Source organism: Schistocerca cancellata, chromosome 1 (assembly GCF_023864275.1).
Source record: "Schistocerca cancellata isolate TAMUIC-IGC-003103 chromosome 1, iqSchCanc2.1, whole genome shotgun sequence".
In the NCBI taxonomy this organism is placed as follows: Eukaryota; Metazoa; Arthropoda; class Insecta; order Orthoptera; family Acrididae; genus Schistocerca; species Schistocerca cancellata.
The window spans coordinates 798334908-798353890 of record NC_064626.1 but is presented as its reverse complement, the minus strand read 5'-3'; the positions used below and the strand labels follow the sequence as shown (position 1 = coordinate 798353890).

The window sequence follows — 18983 nt, the reverse complement described above, 5'->3', positions numbered from 1 at the left end:
TCGCGGGCAAGTGCTCTACCATCTGAGCTACCCAAGCACGATTCACGTCCTATTTCAAAAGTGCTAGTTCTTCAAGTTTCGCAGGAGATCTGTAAAGTTTGGAAGTTTCATTTTCTGTATTGTTTCACCTACGGCTGTAGTTTTAGAACGCGCAGGCATTATCTTCTAGAGAAGAGCAACAACCAACCGTTTCGTAACTGTTGAAAATGGAGGAGCAGATTCATCACAAACCTTCGTTAACTTAGGACGAATTTTCGTTGGCATTTAGCCGTTCTAAACAAATAATTATATGTCGGTAAGATATCAGAGTTTATCCATTTAAACGAAACCATGAAAGCTGACAACTTGCTAAAGCTGTATACATCGGCGGAAAAAAAATAAGTGGATCAAGTCTATACAGGTTGAGTCAGAAGGAAATGAATATGTTTAGAGAGGTAATAGTAGTAGTATTTCTGAACAAAAAACGTCATATAAACTCATGTCCTGTTCTTAACAGTTTGCGAGGAAACTAACGAAAACAGCATGGAACAGGACAAATGCAGATGACATTAAATGATAAATTAGGATCTATTTTTTTAAATTGTGTACATTTCCTCGCAAAAGATGTTCAAAAAGTTCACCACTAACCGCAACGAATTTTGCAGCTCTTGTAGGTAGCTTCTGTGTTGCTGATCTGAGGTCATTCGTACGGTTTTTTACTTCAGCATACGTTTGTAAAATGTGAGCGAGAAGATCCTTCAAATGGTTCAAATGGCTGTCAGCACTGTGGGACTTGAACATTTGAGGTCATCAGTCCCCTAAACTTAGAACTACTTAAACCTAACTAACCTAAAGACATCACACACATCCATGCCCGAGGGAGGATTCGAACCTTCGACCGTAGTAGCAGCGCAGTTCCGGAGTGAAGCGCCTAGAAGCGCTCGGCTACAGCGGCCGGCGAAGATCCTTCTTTGTGTCTGCTCTGTGCTTGTAGACTTGGCTCTTAAGCCAACCCTATAAATAGTAATGTTATGGAGTAAGACTCCACAGCGACCGATCCAACACCAAGGATGTGTTTCACTGACTTGCTGTGTCACTGGCTGTACGGAATTTGCAAGGAGCTCCGCCGTGCTGAAAGTACATACGGCGTCGTGTTGCCAAAGGAGCGCCCTCCATGAATATGGTAACAATTTTGAGGGAAATCAAGATACATATCTCTGTGAAGGCGGTTATCCAAAACAATTGGACCGATCAGTTGGTCATCAATAATACTGCATTGAAATGGTTAGTAAAGACAACACTACAAAACCTACTGTTGCTTTGGTTGTATTCGCATGTCAGTGCTGGTGAAGGACATGCTACTGACGCCCTTGTTTTTTCAAATAGCTGTGTGTCCGATAGGTTAAGAAAAGGGCATATGTTAACCTGAAATTTTTTGCTCAGAATGAACAATACTATCACCCCTCAAAGCATCTACCTTTCCTCCTGAGTCATCCTATATTTCACTTGCGCTATTGCTTAACATAAATCAAAACACAAAGCATATAAATTCGTTGTATTGACGTCGTCTTCGTGCGAAGTCTCACTATTTTATTACTACTCTCGTACAGTGAAAGAATGGAGATCTGTTGGATGTTTTCCGCAAACTGCAGAACGTCGATGGCTAGTATTTCTGCCATAATATGTGACAGTCTTTATGAGTGTAGGATACAACGTGCAAATTATAAACTTTCATTCATGTCTTGCTTGCTTAGCAATTTAGGGAAGCTGTAGGCGTTTGTTTGAACACCACTTTCTCTTTTAATCCTGCAGATTTGTTGTTGTTGTGGGGGTCTTAACTCCTAAGACTGACTTGATGCAGCACTCTACGCAATTTGTTCTGTGGAAGCCTCTTTGTCTCTGCATAACTGCGAGTACTGCAATCTACATCCATTGGAATCTGCTGTACTGTACCCAGGTTACTCAATGAAGCATCCGCAGCATTTACTACACACCAATTGGTTAAATCTACCGTAGGAAAATGCTAGTCAGAAAGTAAGTTTATAACGTGAGAAAGTTTTTATCGCTTTACAACGCTCAGCTGTGTGTAGGAGGAGGCCTTTTGTTGAGGGATGTTGGACATATGACCGGATCTCCATTTCGAAGCAGCCCGCCAACCACATGTGTCGTGCGGGTAGCATCAGAGACGATACCGGCGTAAAGCCTAAGCAGAACCCTTCTTTAGTTATTTCTTTGTTTTTTCAGAAAACCGATCTGTCACGTGCTGTCCGTTGTTCCGAACCAGTGCAAATACAAGCAGTTTTATTAATTCTGATTTTAAAACCACGTTTTACGTCACAGCTGATACAAAAAACGTTTTATGCTTTATCGTTCAGTAATGAATTGTAAGTGATACTTCAATCATTCCTGCAGTGTTCATCAGACATGTACTGCCCACTGTACTGTGTCTTTATAGATTTACTAAGTGTAGTTCACTTCTAAGTAAGGAATAACGCAATTGTAGGACAATGAGTAGTGTTATTCTTTTTCATTATTTCATTTATCAAAATTTGAGTATCCTGGTATTTTATAAACAACTGATGCGGTTCTGTATGTATTGTATCGTCTTTTACATATTTTCTTGAACGTCTGTAGACATTATTTCCCCTTTGATTTAAACATATTACTTTGTCAAGGAAACTAAATTTATTACCTTCATGACATTAGTCACAGCATTATTACTAAGAAGACTACACTGAATTTCACGAAGCTGAAAGTAGGATACATATCTCGAGAACATTGCTACAAGTGGGAGACGCGTGTGCTTGCATTTCAGTGAAGAGAAACATTCTGGATTCAAGTAGACATACACTGAGGCGACAAAAGTCCTGAATATCTCCTAATATCGTGTCATGACCTCCTTTTGCCCGGAGTAATGCAGCAGCTCGACGTGGCATGGACTCAACAAGTCGTTGGAAGTCCCCTGGAACAATATTAAGCCATGCTGTCTCCATAGCCGTCCATGATTGCGAAAGTTTTGCCGGTGCAGGAGGTTGTACACAAACTGACCTCTCGTTTATGTCGCACAAATAATGGGTGGGATTCATGTCGAGCTATATGGGCGGCTAAATCAATTGTTCGAATTGTATAGAATGTTCTTCAAACCAGTCGTGAATAATTGTTGCCTGGTGACACGACATCATTGTTTGAGAACATGAAGTCCATGAATGACGGCAGCTGGTCTCCAAGTAGCTGAACGTAAACATTTCTAGTCAATGATTGATTCAATTGGACTAGAGGACCCACTCCTTTCCATGTAAACACAGCCCACACCAATATGGAGCCACCACCATCTTGCACAGTGCCTTGTTGACAACTAGGGTGCATAGCTTCTTGGGGTCCAAGCCACACTCGAACTCGACCATCGGCGCTTACCAGCCGAAATCGAGACTCATCTGACCAGGCCAGTCGCTTAGAATCCAACCGATATGGTCACGAGCCCAGGATAGGCGCTGCAGGTGAAGTCATGCTGTTAGCAAAGGCACTCGCGTTGGTCGTCTGCTGCCATAGCCCATTAACTCCAGATTTAGCCGAACTGTCCCAAGGGATAAGTTCGTCGTGCTTCCCACAGAAATCATTGTGCGGTTATTTCACACCGTGTTGCTTGTCTGGTAGCACTGACAAATCTGCGCAAACCCCACTGCTCTCGATCGTTAAGTGAATTCCGTCGGCCACTGCACTCTCCGTGGTAAGAGGTAATGCCTGAAATTTCATATTCTCGTCACGCCCATGGCACTGTTGATCTCGGAACATTGAATTACCTAACCATTTCCGAAACGGAAAAAGTCAATTAATTCCCGTCGTGCGGCCATAATCACGTCGGAAACCTTCTCACGTGAATCACCTGAGTACAAATGACAGGTCCACAATTGCGCTGCCCATTTATACCGTTTTGTACGTGATATTACCGCCGTCTGTATATGTGATTATTGAGAGTGTTTAGTAATAATGGTGTCGTTTGTTTACAAGTTAGAGGAAGAATGCTCATGATGATGAAAGAAGTGGTTGTCCGTCTGTCTATAATCAGCCAGGAAGTGGTGCAGAGAAATCATAAACAAAAATTTCACAATTTTTCGTCTGTAGCGCGACATTCCGCAGATTTCATGGACACTTGGCTCTCAACGCTTTGACTCTGACGGAGAACCTCAGGAGGCTGTCACGGGCTGACAGCAGTCTCTTTCGGCAGAATTTTGAGCGGAGAGAACTTGACATCACGTTCAGAGAATATAATAAATGGTTAAGTCGAAATGCTGATTATGTAGAGAAATAATACAAAGGAATAGGCTTAAGATCGTTGTAAGAAATTTGTTTTAACTATGCTGGTATTTTATTTTTAACCTAACAGGTGTTACTTCCGGGATAGCCCTTGTGTATTATGTTTAAAATTAAAATGCACTGTTTGTCTAATTATATGAGAACCACTCCTTATTATAAGTAAGCAAAATAAGATTAGTAAGAAATGTATATTACAGTTTTTGATGAATCTCACAAGGAAAGCGTACATCCAGGAGTCACCGATTTTGCTGAACTTTCGAATGATTGTAGTACACACTTAGACGACACAGATGCTGCTGTAGAACAGTTCGTTTATGGATTTTTTTTTTCGAAAAATCGAGGTCCACAGCTTTCCTAACCTGTTGAACACCATACGAGAGCGCCAGCCATCGTGCAGCGGCTTTAGCGCATCCTGCTAAGGCGGCTGTCTGGAAGTCTGCCCGAACTGGTTTCGAGTCACATCGTTCTTTTTCTTATCGTACATCATACACTTGTATCGTTACAACGAATCATATTTCTTTGAAACTGAAGAACACTAATAATGTTAATCGTAATGGTACATGCGCTGGGAGCTACAATTGAGGTATATTACGGAATTATAACGAAATTACGTTTATTTATTGACACATTCGAGTCATAGCGGGCTGTACCGGCTTTGAGTAATGTACACTGTATCTTTAGCACGCACATGAATTTGTCGATAGATAAATGTTGATGTCATCACGATGCCTCACTATCAATGTATCTTATCGGTTGTCATTGTTATTGTTGCTTTAGGAAGAAAGCTGAGTCATGGCAGAGATACAAAATTAGCAAAAAAATTAAAACAAGGCGTCGGTTGTGGGACACAGCTCGGGCAGATGTCTGGTCTGCTGCCTCACCGGTCGCCCTCTTGCACTGCTTCGTGGTCAACGTGTCTCACTGCTTTGCGGAGGACCGGGATTCTATTGCCGGTATTGCCAGGGATTTTTCATTGTAACAGGGCGCACTCAGTCTCGTGAGGCCAATTGAGATCTTCAGAGTCGACAACGACCGGGAGAGCGGTGTGCTGACCCCATGCCCCTCCGTACAGCATAAAAATGACGCCATCGACAGAGGATGACAGGACGGTCCATTCGTCCCGGTTGACCCGTCAGGGCCAGAACGCGGAGCTGTGCTTTGCGAGTTGCGCCAGCTTCGCTGCTAAGTTGCTGCCACTGTCGTATAGTATTCAGCAGGCTCGGAAAACTTTGTACTTCGATTTCTCGAATACGCTAGAGAAGCGCATCGTAGTAAAACAGCATTAGTTACATTCAACAACGTCACACAATCGTGCGAGAGGCTAGCAAAATCGGTAGCCCCGACGAATCATGCCTCCATCGTCAGTAGTTGGGCAACGCAGTTAACAGGTGGTGCATGTGGTGTGTGCCCGCAGCCAGGACCTGCTGACGGTGTGCCGCGAGCTGAACCTGGAGGACTCGCTGGAGGAGCTGATGCGCGAGCTGGGCGCCGACGACCAGGGCCGCATCTCCTACCAGGAGTTCCTGCGCCGCCGCCTCGCGCTCCGCCCGGAGATCGACGCCCTGCGCGGGCACACGGCCGCCGGCGCGCGCGACTACCTGCCCGCCAGCAGCGACAACAGCCTAGGTACGTACTCTGCTCCCATAGTCTATACCAATAATCACGAGTACACCTTTGCTCGCGATCTCTGAAAGTGAAAATTCTCCATGGTGTTGCAGAATAGACTCGAAATGTCACCGTGTAACACAGTATGATTCAGCTGCCCCTGCCTATCGGTTTTGTGCAACCCGCTACGCCGTAACACGTCATTTCCTAGATTATCGTTCTCTCTCTCTCTCTCGCTCGCTCGCTCGCTCGTTCGCTACGTACAAACTGTTAGCCCTACAGAAAAAAATGAGCAGGACCTTTTTGTAGGAAATGTAATGTAGTTAAATTTTGTATTGTGATATATTTTCGCTAGATGCCATACTTCTCCAATTATTCAAGATAAACGTATAAAAGTGACCTCCAAACGCGTTGTTTTTTTTTTTTTTTTGGTAAATCAAAAACCGTGGCCTCCAATGAAAACGTATCCCGCTACAAAATTTACCTGCATTAAATTTACTACAAAAAGTTCCAGTTTTTTTTTCTGTACAATTAATAGTTCGCGCTTATCAGCTGACAGAACACGGCAGTCTCGGACGTGGCTTTTGAAGGCGTTATGAGTTGCATAAAACCTACTCGTAGGGGCAGCTGAGTCACCCGGTACGTCTTTTCTCGTCCCATAGTCACTCAGTTTATTATTGACATCTTCTTAATGTATAAGGTATTTCCTACCCCCCCCCCCCTCCTCCTCTCTCTCTCTCTCTCTCTCTCTCTCTCTCTCTCTCTCTGTGTGTGTGTGTGTGTGTGTGTGTGTGTGTGTGTGTGTGTTGGCCTGCCATACGGGGTCGGTTGTTTCGTGTTTTGGCTACTTGTTTTAACTTTGTGGGCGAATTGTTCTTACAGTCGCCAGTTAACCTAAGGGACGGAAGTCGTGTGCGCCACCTGGCTTTGTATCGTATTGTTTGAGGCGTATATTGGGGACTACCGAAGAATTTGTCTAAAAGAACGTCGAAAACCGCCTGCCGAACATACTTCGGCTGGCCGGTGTACCAGGCCGATTGTGCTGATACGCCGCACGGTCTCTATGCGCGTCAAGCTCACGTCTCTGTCCCGCAAACAAGCGCGCCGCATGTTAGCTACACTGTTTGATTGAAAGCATCCGTACACGCTTATGTAATGCCCAGTTGAACACCGGATGTCATGACAGATGACGCGACAAGTATAAAAGGAGGCAGGAAGTATTGTGTTGTCCACATCCTAAGAGTAGGTACCACTTGAGCAGAACTCTGGCATCGCTACAGTCAGCGAGGCATTAGATGAATAGGAAATTGGAAATAAGACACTAAAAATAAAGGAACAAACCCTCGGAGGAGAGACAGACCTGTGCCCCGTAAAAGTGCTCCCCGATTGCAATAAAGTGTCGAAAATTAAACTTTACCGTGTCACCAAGAAGCGTAGATCAGTGAAGAAACGATGGGGCTTAAAAAATTAGAAGCTGTAACAGCAGAATGGGTCAGTTAGAAGAGCTCAGTGTCAGCAGATTAACAAATCCATCAGGGATACTTGGACTGTTTCAAAGCCGCCCAAGTCCACTATTGGTGATGTGATTGTGAACTGGAAACATGAAAGAACAACCACAACTAAACCAAGACCAGGCAGACCACATGTTCTGACGGACAGGGCACGTCGAGCATTGCGGATGGTGGTCGTAAAAAATCGCACGTAATAAGCAGAAGGCATAAATCGTGAGTTCGTAAGGGGTACCAGCAATCCAGCTAGCACAATGACGGGGTACAATGGGCGAGCAGCTCCCCGTAAGTCATACATTTCTGTAGTCGGTATTAAGCGACGCCTGAGATACTGTAACGAGGGACTCCATTGGAGAGTGGACGACTGGAAACGAGTGATTTGCAGTGATGAATCACGCAGTACCCTGTAGCAATCCAACCGAAGTGTTAGGCTTTGGCGAATGTCTAGAGAACGTTATTTGCCATTATGTGTAATGACAGCAACGAAGTACAGTGGATATGATGTTACTGCATGATGATGGTTTTCGCTGCTAGGATGTGGTCCCCTTATTGCATTTGCGAAAACACTAAATGTGGAAGGATATGAACACATCTTACACCATTATGTATTGCGTACAGTAGACAAGCACTTCGGAGGCGATGATTGTTTGTATCGGCGTGACAGAGCAACCTGTCGTAAAGGATCATCTGTGAGGCATTGGTTTGTGGACAGTAACGTTCCTCAAACAGACTAGCCTACCCGGAATTCCGACCTGAACCCAGTCGAAAACCTTTGGGATGAGTTAGATCGTCGACTTCGTTCCAGACCGCAGCCTCCAACATCACTGCCTACTTTGGTTTCAGCTCTTGAGCAAGAATGGGCTGCCATTTCTTCACATACACTCAGAAATCTAATTAAAATTGTCCCGAGCAGAGTTCAAGCCGTCATAAAGGAGAAGGGTAGACACACCTTATATTAATGTCCACGAATAGGTGTCGGGAGACTTGTGATCAGCTAGAGTATGCGAACAGGTGTGAGGGCCTCTCTCTGTCACTAAATAAATGGCTGTTTGATTTATTGCTATATGCGGTTCGCCTTTTTTTAGAGCATCCTTTATTGCTCGTTGATTTACCCTTACAGAGGCATCCAGAAGCTTTAAACTGCGCATACCGTCGCCGAATGGAGTTAGCAGTTGGTGGATCTTTGTTGAACTTCGTCCTGAAGTGTCGTTGCACTGTTATGACTGACTGATGTGATTGCATTTCAAGCACGACATACGCTTTCTCGGCTCCTGTCGCCATTTTGTCTCACTGCGCTCTCGAGCGCTCTGACAGCAGAAACCTGAAGTGCGGCTTCAGCCGAACAAAACTTTATGAGTTTTTCTACGTATCTGTAGTGTGTCGTGACCATATGTCAATGAATGGAGCTACAGTGAATTTATGAAATCGCTTCAATCATTTGTAATAGCCCTGTACATTTTTATTCTGTAGTTTCGATCATTCAGTGTAAGTTCGATGTAACGTTGTTTTTGTTATTGATGTCACCGTCGTCAGTCCGAAGACTGATCTGATGCGACTATCTATGCTAATTTATTCTTTACAAGCCTCTTCATCTCGGAATAAATATTGAAACTCTGTCCATTTGAACGTATGTATTGTATTAGAGCTTTGGGTAATCTCTACAGTTTTTGCCCCGCACACCTCCATCCAGTACCAAACAAGATTTGTTGATGCCTCAGAATATGTCCTGTCAACCGATCCTTTCTCTTAGTCAAGTTGTGCCACGAATTTCTTTTTTCCACGCTTAGATTCATTGCCATTTTATTAATGACTCTGTTTTCCAAAATTTATTATAACTGTTAAGTTCCGCTTATGCAGAAATGCTTTTGTGCTATAACCAGTCTGCTCTCTTCTTCGGCTCTTAAAAGGTATTTTGCTGCCGACATAGCAAAACGCATCTACTACTTTTAGTGTTTCATTTCCTAATCTAATTCCTTCAGCATCACCTGATTTAATTCGAATACATGCCAGCAGAAATTAAAATTAGTCACCTCCGTACGACAGAGCAGAAATGACGTACCAATAAACGACACAGTTTTTAAATATTAAATTACAGGTTTTCAGGACATGCCGATGTAACCATCTCAACAAATGTCATTTCTGGTGATACGAACTTGAGGACAGCACAGCACACAGCCCCGAGAGGAGCAAATCGCCGACCTACTTGGGAATCGAACCCGGCCACTTCGGTTAGCAATCCGCCGCGCTGACCGCGCAGCTACCGAGGCAAACATAAAACACATTTCCTGCTAGTTGTGCAGTGCACACAAGTAAACAGCCTAAAGGTTTGATACACCGACGTAGCCTGGCGTGAGCGCATTGACAACGCAATAGCCGGTTTCGGCCGACTTGCTTTTCAGTTTAAGAATTTTCTTGGATTCTTTTGCGAAGAGTTTCAACCTCAAAATTAGCAAGCATTATATCGCTGTACTTATCTTCTCACGCTCTTTCGAATGCCATTAAGAAAGAATATCCTTCTATTTAAAAGAAATCGTACTTGCTTCAATGTCTCGATAGATACAAGTGTTGGGTTGAGATTCTTTATTACATACAAAAGTACATGCCCTTAGCGTACTACAGTTTGCCGGAAACCTCGACTCGATATCTGGGACCATTCAGTTGTTACCTGACTGCCCTTTTTAAACGTGTAGATGCTTCGGAAAGGCGTCAGAGCACATTATTGTTGTATCTTTGTCGTAACAATCACTTTTTTATTTTATTGTGTTTTTGAAAACAGTCTCGGAAATGTGTCGAGACTGTTTACACCACTGTGTTACACGTTATGATTATGCACCACTTTCCGACGCGCTTCTCCTCTTCACCGTCGCCGAGGTGGAACTGGACGCTGTGACGACGTGGGGCTGATGTACTGCGGGCTCTGCCAAGTGTGTCGATGTGATCTTCGTTGCACACGCACATTCTGTAACCCAACTCTCGCTTTGACACCTTTCGCAACAGTATGTGCACTCGGTGGCACATCGTTACTCGCATTGACGATCCTATTGGTGATGTTGCGCGAGATAGGGGGGATTTTATAATTGCCGTATCCTGGCTTATTTGTCTTTTTCACACAGAGAAATGGTGTTAGCAACATTGTCTATCCTTATACCTTTCGGACATGTCCCAAAGAACAGACACCATATCCATATAAGTATATAGTTCTGGCAATACCGGCCATCACCTTCTTCTTCTGTGCGGATGCACACATATTCCCCAACTCTTACGGGACTTGGTAAGAATGTCTTTCACAAGTGATGACTGTGTTCGGGTGGGACACTACGAATGTAATGTGTTAACATATGAGGTTAGAATGTGTGTCTCGCTGGAGACGTGCGCGAGGTAGTCCCTGCAGTCGCACTATCCTCTGTGCCCTCGGTGGCTCAGATGGATAGAGCGTCTGCCATGTAAGCAGGAGATCCCGGGTTCGGGTCCCGGTCAGGCCACACATTTTCACCCGTCCCCGTTGATATAGTTCATCGCCCGTCAGCAGCTGAAGTTATTCGTATAATTCTCATTTTGTGTATCCTTGTACACCATTCTTAATTTCTCAAAAGTTCATGTAGTCGTTGGTTAGTCACTATTGGTTCCCTAACTCCATTACTGGCGTCACAGTTAAAGATAATGTGGTCTGCTGTTCCCGTATGACCACACTGACATATGTCATTGTTTCTCCTGTTGAACCTGTACGGGTAAACCGGACATGGGCCATGTCCGTTAGGCTATATACCATTCCCTGACTGCAGTTCACATGACCTAGACCTAGTCGTTCTCGAATGCACGGGAAAGGTTGGTATACTCACCAGTCTGTTTTACTGTTGACGCAGTCGTTCTGCCAGCTGTAGATTTAGATATAGTGCGGAAAGTACAGACCTACACGATCGGATTCTGCCTGATTATTACCAGATAAGACCCAAGTGTAGTGACCCACTTCGTCAAGATGCTGTATCGTATCAGAGTCTGACCATTTACATGGCGTAAAAAGGTGTTGAGTGCTTCAACTTTTTTTACGTGTATTGCTAGTTCAACGGTCCTACGATCGGCAGATTACAGGAGAATAGTTTCGGTTTTTTCGCTCCATTTGAATACGAAAGACGAGACGTGATTTTGTTAGAGAAAGCAATTTCAAAAGGAGCAGGTTACAAGTGTCTTTTATCCAGTCCACTCTGTAATTGGACGGCGTACAATGAGAAACACATTTAAGCAAAGCTTCCGGTTTCAGAAAGACGTGATAGTAACCATTTCGTCGGGTAAAGCTGAGTTTGCCTCAGAAGAAATAGAAATGTGACGAGTGAGATTTTCTTTCTACCTCTAATTAAACTTGAATTGTACTTTATGTGGAAAGCGAGCGCGCGCGGAAGAAAGAGTTGGAGGTAAAGGACGTAATTGTGAAGGAAAGCTCAAAGCGAGGAGCTGCCGCGGCCAGGCGGTGGGGCGGTACAGCAGAGCAGAGCAGGGCACGGCACAGCACGGCACAGCACGGGGCGCCCGCCCGCCCGCCCGCTGCCCGGCAGCGAGGACAATGGTGCGCTCCTTACATTATTCCCGCCCCGCGACGGCTTTAAGTTCCACTTTGGCCATCGATCCACTTTTAAGGGGACGGCCTAACGGCGTTTCCAGCGTAAGACCTGCCCGCATTTTCGCGAACCGCTTTCTCTGCGATTAAGCTGTTCTCACGAAATATGGAGAGAAAAGGTTAAACGAGTGTTGGACCAACAATGCAGTTACATTCATACGCTTGCACGAGAAGTTTTAGCGCTCTTCGCACAGTTGGACGGCATCGTAAAATTAAAAGGAAACTCTTAACATTAAAACCGACGAGTTGTTACAGAGGCAATACTGAAATACTGTACTAACATTTTCGTCTAGAATACTGGAATAAAAAAATTCATTTTTATCAAGTAGTTACTGAACGGGGATTGTGCAAACATACGAGTTAGCACTCGTCTTGAACAGCTTTCGATTCCCCCCCTCCCCTCCCCGCTTGTCTTCCACAATTTACATAAAAAAACTGGTATCGTTCGAAATACGGTAGTATTTTTTTGCGTGCTTGTTGTATGGACATTGCTATCCCTTTGGATTCAGGTTTAGTCGCTTTCAACGGTGATACTCTCGTTGCGAAGTGCGACGCTGGCGAATGCTGCATTTCGTGCGTCAGGATAAATGAGACTGTTTTCATTAACCTGCTCATAAAATGAATAAGCCGGTTTCAGCTCTCGTCCGGCCAGACAGATGTAGGTTGTCCTTGATTTTCTTTAATAGTTTCATATGATGCTGCGATGGTTCCTTCGAAACTGCCACATTTAATATTTTACAATTCTCTACAAACTGAGCTGTGGTGTCTGTCTCATGGCGCCTCTTTACACTGTACGTTAAACTGTGCTCCTCCTTCCATAACTTTTGTGCTGTTCACGAACCTGAAGTTTTTGACATTTACAACAGTGCTTATACCGAATTTAAGTGAACCATGGTAGCATCTGTATGACTATTGAATGATGACAACTTTGCTTCAGTTTCTTTTATGAAGGGACATTTGAAGACGTAATTCAACATTTCGTCTTTTGTTTCGATTTTTTCTGTTGACGTTCCTGCCCCGTCTACAAGTAACTGGGCATTGATTTTGATACCACTGGTAGCCCTGATATATGACCAAAATTTCTGTGCGGTTTGGGACAGATCTTGTGATTATATTTTGCTGCAGTAATTATTTAAGGCGTCACATATTGCCTTTCTGCAAAGCCGAGTGGGTTGGGATCAACACCTGCTTGTGTACGAATTTATGCTTTCTTTTGTACCTACAGTGCAACAGAAGTTGTGTCTTAAGAAGCTTTCTACGTATACAAGGGGACCTGTACCATCTTCAACTGTTCTGATAACTGCACATCATTGTAGAGCGTGGTCGACTATTCGTTTGAACTTAAATCATACTTCGACTTATCTTCACTACCAAGACCAAATGAGTCTAATTCCACTGTGAGAAATGAGATCTATATCCACATCTGTACTCCATAAGCCACCATACGGAGGTCGCTGTCATTATCCCCCTTTTTCGCCGGCCGCTGTGACCGAGCGGTTCTAGGCGTTTCAGTCCGGAACCGTGCTGCTGCTACGGTCGCAGGTTCGAATCCTGCCTCGGGCATGGATGTGTGTGATGTTCTTAGGTTAGTTAGGTTTAAGTAGTTCTAAGTCTAGGGGACTGATGACCTCATATGTTAAGTCCCACAGTGCTTAGAGCCATTTGAATCCTCTTTTTCCTGTCCCATTCGCGGTTCCTGTTCCAATCGCTGATGGTGCGTGGGAAGAACTGTGGTACCGATAGCTACGATGCCACGGCGTAGGTTGGCACTACGACACCGACACCGACGACAGCGCCCTCTAGCAGGCGCTGTCCAGATCTACGAGCTCCGCTCCAGATTCTTCCCCATTTCATCAAGAGCAGACGGCCTGGAAACATCGCTTCAACCTCAGCTTGCTATTGAGACTATGTACTATTTACGACGGGAATACGGTTTTGCACCTACGGGCTCTTCAGTTGTAAAGTTACGTTTGTCATTGACTAATAATGTACTTTCACGTAAAAAGCTGTACCGAGAATCTTACCTCACCTGCTCCTGCTTACCTCCTACATTCGGCCTACACATTCCATTTACAGGAGCAGACCCACGCGCCGCCTTGCAGGCGGGATACAAAAAGAACAACTGTCGATAAACTTCCGTATGAGCTCTGATTCCTCCGATTTTCTCGTCGCAGTCACGTTGCGATACATTTGTGGGGTGAAGTAATACACGGTCCAGTCACATTAGTATGGCCACGTGAATAACCACCTCTTGCAGCGCGAGAAGTGGACGAAGACAGTCATTGAGCTTCTGGAAGGTACCGACATGGATGTGGAACCATGCCAACAGCTGCGCTAGGTTTCTCGGTTATCCGTGGCGAAACAGCCCGATCAAGGTGGTCTCACAGGCTCTCGATTTGCATTAAGACCGGGGAGTTTGGTGGTCAGGGGAGTATTGTAAACTCATCTTGGTCCTCGACGGACAACGGACGTGCACTGCGAACCAAGTCACACGTTGCATTGCCCTGCTGGTAGATGTCATCGTGGCGAGGAAAACAAATCCCACGGATAAATGCACACTTGCGTTGATCCATAGTGTCTCCAGAATGACGGGATCACCCAGGAAGTGCCACGACAACATTCCCCAGACCATAACGCGCGCTGCTGGTTGCACGGTGTTTGATTTCTCATGTTTCATGCTGTGCACACCAACGGCAGTCTGTCCTATGGAGCGAACAAACGTGATTTACCTGTAAAGCTCACCTGCCGCCACTCATGGTCGTCTAGTTGCGGTGTTATCGTGAAATTTCCATTCTTCGTCGCCGATGAACAGCAGTCAGCATGGGTGCTTGAACCAGGCGGCAGCTGCGAAGGCCCATACGTAACAACGTGCGCTGAACAGTCGTTGAGGACACACTGTTGGTAGCCCATTGTTTTATATGGGCCTTCAGTTGCTCAACAGTACATGTTTATTCGCCCGTCGTTCACTTCTGTCGTTCATGGCCCGTGGCCCATGGTGCACCACAATGCCCTCGGCGCCGGTTTAGATAATGCCATTTTGCCATGCAGGGTGTACTTTAACCACGGCGACACGCAAACAGTTTACAAACTTAGTCGTTTCGGAAATGCTTCCATCCATGGCCCGAAAGCCAACGACCATGACGTTTTTGGTGTCAGACGAATCTCCGTTTCCGCTTTACGACACCTACTGCACTGTTTTCCACGTCTCTCCGGGAAGCTTTATATACCCTCGGAATGCCAGTGCTGCCACCCGCCGTCTGTGAGTGGTTATTGCACGTTGACGTCGAACATAGGCGGTGGTCACTTAAATGTAATAACGATTTTCTGCGGTGAAACTGCTCCGGAAGGCCGCGTTCAGTATGTCGGCCTTCTGTCACCGTAGATTTTTGTTAAGTATTATGCTCATTGAGCGACTGGACAGATTATTTCGATCCGCTTACCGACTTTACATAAGACGAAAAGTTCTTAACAATTTTGGTCAGTTGGCAAGGTAACCTCCTCTTCATCCATTTTATTGAACAAGTAGACTTTCCTGCTTACTTTCCCGTGTCCAGTGCAGACAGAGGGTACTTACTCCCGTACATAATAATAAATTTATATATTCGTCTGTGTGGTGGTTGCTGTGAAGCCGTTGCTGAAGAACAGCTGTTCCTGTGACACTGCCTACCTGACGGAATGCAGGACAAAATACTGCTTGCCGAATTAGCGCATCACCACAGCATGCGACCCGTACAATGAAGTTTGGATTAACTTTAGAGTATGTTTATTAATGCTGCTAAACAGTGTGCTGATTGACGGTAGTTGGTGACGCCAGAAATTACGGCCGCTTTCGCATCGTCAGTTTCTAGTAGTAGTTGTCAGTGCCAGAGAGCCGCGTGATGGAATCATTTATTACTCAGCGATTGCTGTTTGGGAAAAAGTCAAGAACATCCGTAACCATCGATGCGATTAAAAGCACAACCAGTAGTGGTAAAGGGAACCGGCTGTGGGTTCGTTTTACAGTGTTTTTCCTTACATACATGAGCCAGGAGTTTTACGTAACTATTGCTTTAATTTTAACGACTAGCTCTACTGTTGTATGTAATTCACGCTGTACATCTTTGCCACGCCCACTGGTAATATTCTCGTGGGTGAGCTTCATTATGACGTCAGTGGGCATCGGGTATCGATAAAAGCGTGCGAGAATCCGATAAATTCTTCCAAACGGAAATTTAAAATGCGGCGTTAAAAAGCAAACTGGAAAATTGTGGAATGCATAGGTGCATACCTTCGTTAATTAAAATATTCGCACCCATAGTTGTATCAAATTATTTAAAAAATTCCATAGCTATCGGTCGCTGCTTCTCCGAAATCACAATGGACGAAGGCGCCGCTAAGAAGGATTGTGCAGCCCCTCACCTATTACACATATACAAAGAGTTTGTTTTAACTTGAGACAATTAAATATCTCGAACGCAACGCACCGTAGGAAAAAAACGTCCTAGATGAAAAGCTGATATTAATTACGGGGTCATGTGTCTGTGCTACAACTGCTCAGCTCCTGAACACTCCTCCTACATAGGTAGCATCAACTTTGCATTTTAAAAAGGGACGCCTCCGTCCCCGTCCCATTTTTATTGCATACTCGAACCATTATTTCTCACTCGTGGTATACTGCTTTGTAATCGAGGATATCGAATGTGTGTTTTTTACAGTTGAGAATGGACGCATTTGATTGTGTTTCCATTTATGATGTAAATGTAAACCTTTGTGGTCTGACGCTTCATACTGTTCTTCAAACGTTAGGGTCTGCATGAATGTTACAAACATACAGTACAAATAATATGGTTAGACTTTGACATTTCTGGCAAGTAGGCTACTTGTATGGTAACGTAGCCTTCTGTTCCTACGGGGTTCATTGTGGTGAGTCCCCAAACCATCGGAATGGTTGATTTCGGTGGCCCCCACGAACCCCACCATCACGATGACTGATTTCGGCACGTGTTACCATCCAGCCGCCATAACTGTCGTGCTGGTCGCTACGCGGCTCCAGCGAAATACAAATCACAACCAATGTAATAAGGTAAAAGGTACATGAAGTGATAGTGACAGTCGCACCTCCCATTGATACCCACTGAAAGCAAGCAGTCCAGTGGTGAGGGACAAGGGGACACACCGAAATAAAGCATTCCGATGGAAACAGGAAACTATTACATTGACATCGTTTGTTCCTGGATCACGCTAAACGTAGTTTCTAACCATACCTTGAAATGGCTAATCATATTGTGCTGTACAATCGAATTTGCAACACTGAAGTAAATTTCGAACATAAATATCAACCGTTACAACGCAAAGGTTTACATTCACCTCTTGAATGAAATGTAGATTCAAATGCGTCCGTTCTTATCTGCATAAACAGGCGCACTTGATACTTGTAGATTACTGTGCCACCTACTACGATTGAGAAACAATGGTTTGAGTAAACAGTACTATCTTTTTAGCGTAGATTCCGAATAAGCAATGAAATTGAGAGGTTTCCATTTGAAAATAAAAAGCTGATCCCGCCCATGCCGTTTGGAGATGGCCCGTTGTAGCACACACAGATGTCCTCCTTACTAACATTAACATTTCACCTGGAACATTTTTTCGCTCGATGTGTCTTTTTCGAGGTATGTAGTTGTCTCAGATTAAAACAAGCGCCATGTACACTGATAAACCAAAACATTACAACCAGGTACTTAATAGTGTGCTGGTCCACCTTTGAAACGAGATTCCTCGTGGGATGGATGCGACGTGTTCGTAGGTTTCCTGTGGTACGTGACACCAGATGTCTGCACACAGGTTACGCAATTCCCGTAAATTACAGGCTGGTGGTTTGTGGGCGCGGAACGTGTCCCAGATGTTTTCCACCGGCATCAGACCAGGCAAATTTGGTGGCCGAGACATCAACTTGATTTGGCAATCGTACTGCTCAAACCACTCAAGCACGATCCTGGCCTTGTGATATGGACGATTATCCTGCTGGAAGATGTTATCGCCGTCGGGAGAGACATCAAGCATCGTGATGCCTTGCTACTACATATCTCGTGGAATTCAGTGTGAATGTCCCCCGTAACAAAACGCTGCCCCCACCGGCCTGCGTCCATTGCGCAGTTTCCAGGAGTCGTTCACCTGGATGATAATGTATCTGGACAATACCATCGACATGGTGTATTCTTGGCACGAGACGACACATTTCCATTGGTTCGCGATTCAGTCTTTGTGATCCGGTACCCACTGCGTTTTAACTGATGATGTCATTGCATCAAGTTGGGAACATGATGTTCTAGAATGTGCACTGAACGATGTGCTCCGCCATATACAGCCGCCTGTCCTGCTTTAAAGAGCGGGGTAGCCTTCGACCTCCATGGTCTACGATGAGGCATGGACATCCAACGTCTTATCGCATGATCATGGTTTCGCCGTTCGCCAAAACTGCTCATAGATGCCACGACACTAGCATGATGTCGGTGAATTTACCCATTTGCATCCTGAATCGTCACTGCAAAGATTCCCTATTTGTCTCTGCTCGGTTGGTTATAACTGAGGCTCTCTGTGGAACAAGGACTTAACTGAAATATATTGAAATACGGAGCATCGAATGTTTTAAATAATTTTTTATTCATTTCAAACTGTCGTACATGGACTAAAGTGCAGTCATATGTAAACGAAATATTCTGCCCTTAGAATATATGATGTGACAGCATAGTATGTAAGAGGTACTGACTGATGTGGATTGCAGTTGTTCCAGAGAACCGTGATGGTCGAGCGGTTCTAGGCGCTACAGTCTGGACCCGCGCGACCGCTGCGGTCGCAGGTTCGAATCGTGCCTCGGGCATAGGTGTGTGTGATGTCCTTGGGTTAGTTAAGTTTAAGTAGTTCTGAGTTCTAGGAGACTGATGACCTCAGAAGTTAAGTCCCATAGTGCTCAGAGCCATTTGAACCAT

General features: G+C 44.8%; 1 protein-coding gene across 2 annotated transcripts in view; it reads left to right on the top strand.

Moving 5' to 3' along the window:
* Positions 1-18983, top strand: part of LOC126187797 (colorectal mutant cancer protein) — a 582723-nt gene that overhangs the window by 157590 nt on the left and 406150 nt on the right. For both annotated transcript variants that reach the window (XM_049929077.1, XM_049929086.1), the window contains exon 2: positions 5708-5919. In XM_049929077.1, coding sequence (XP_049785034.1) covers positions 5708-5919 — 212 coding nt within the window. The remainder of the gene's footprint in view (positions 1-5707; positions 5920-18983) is intronic.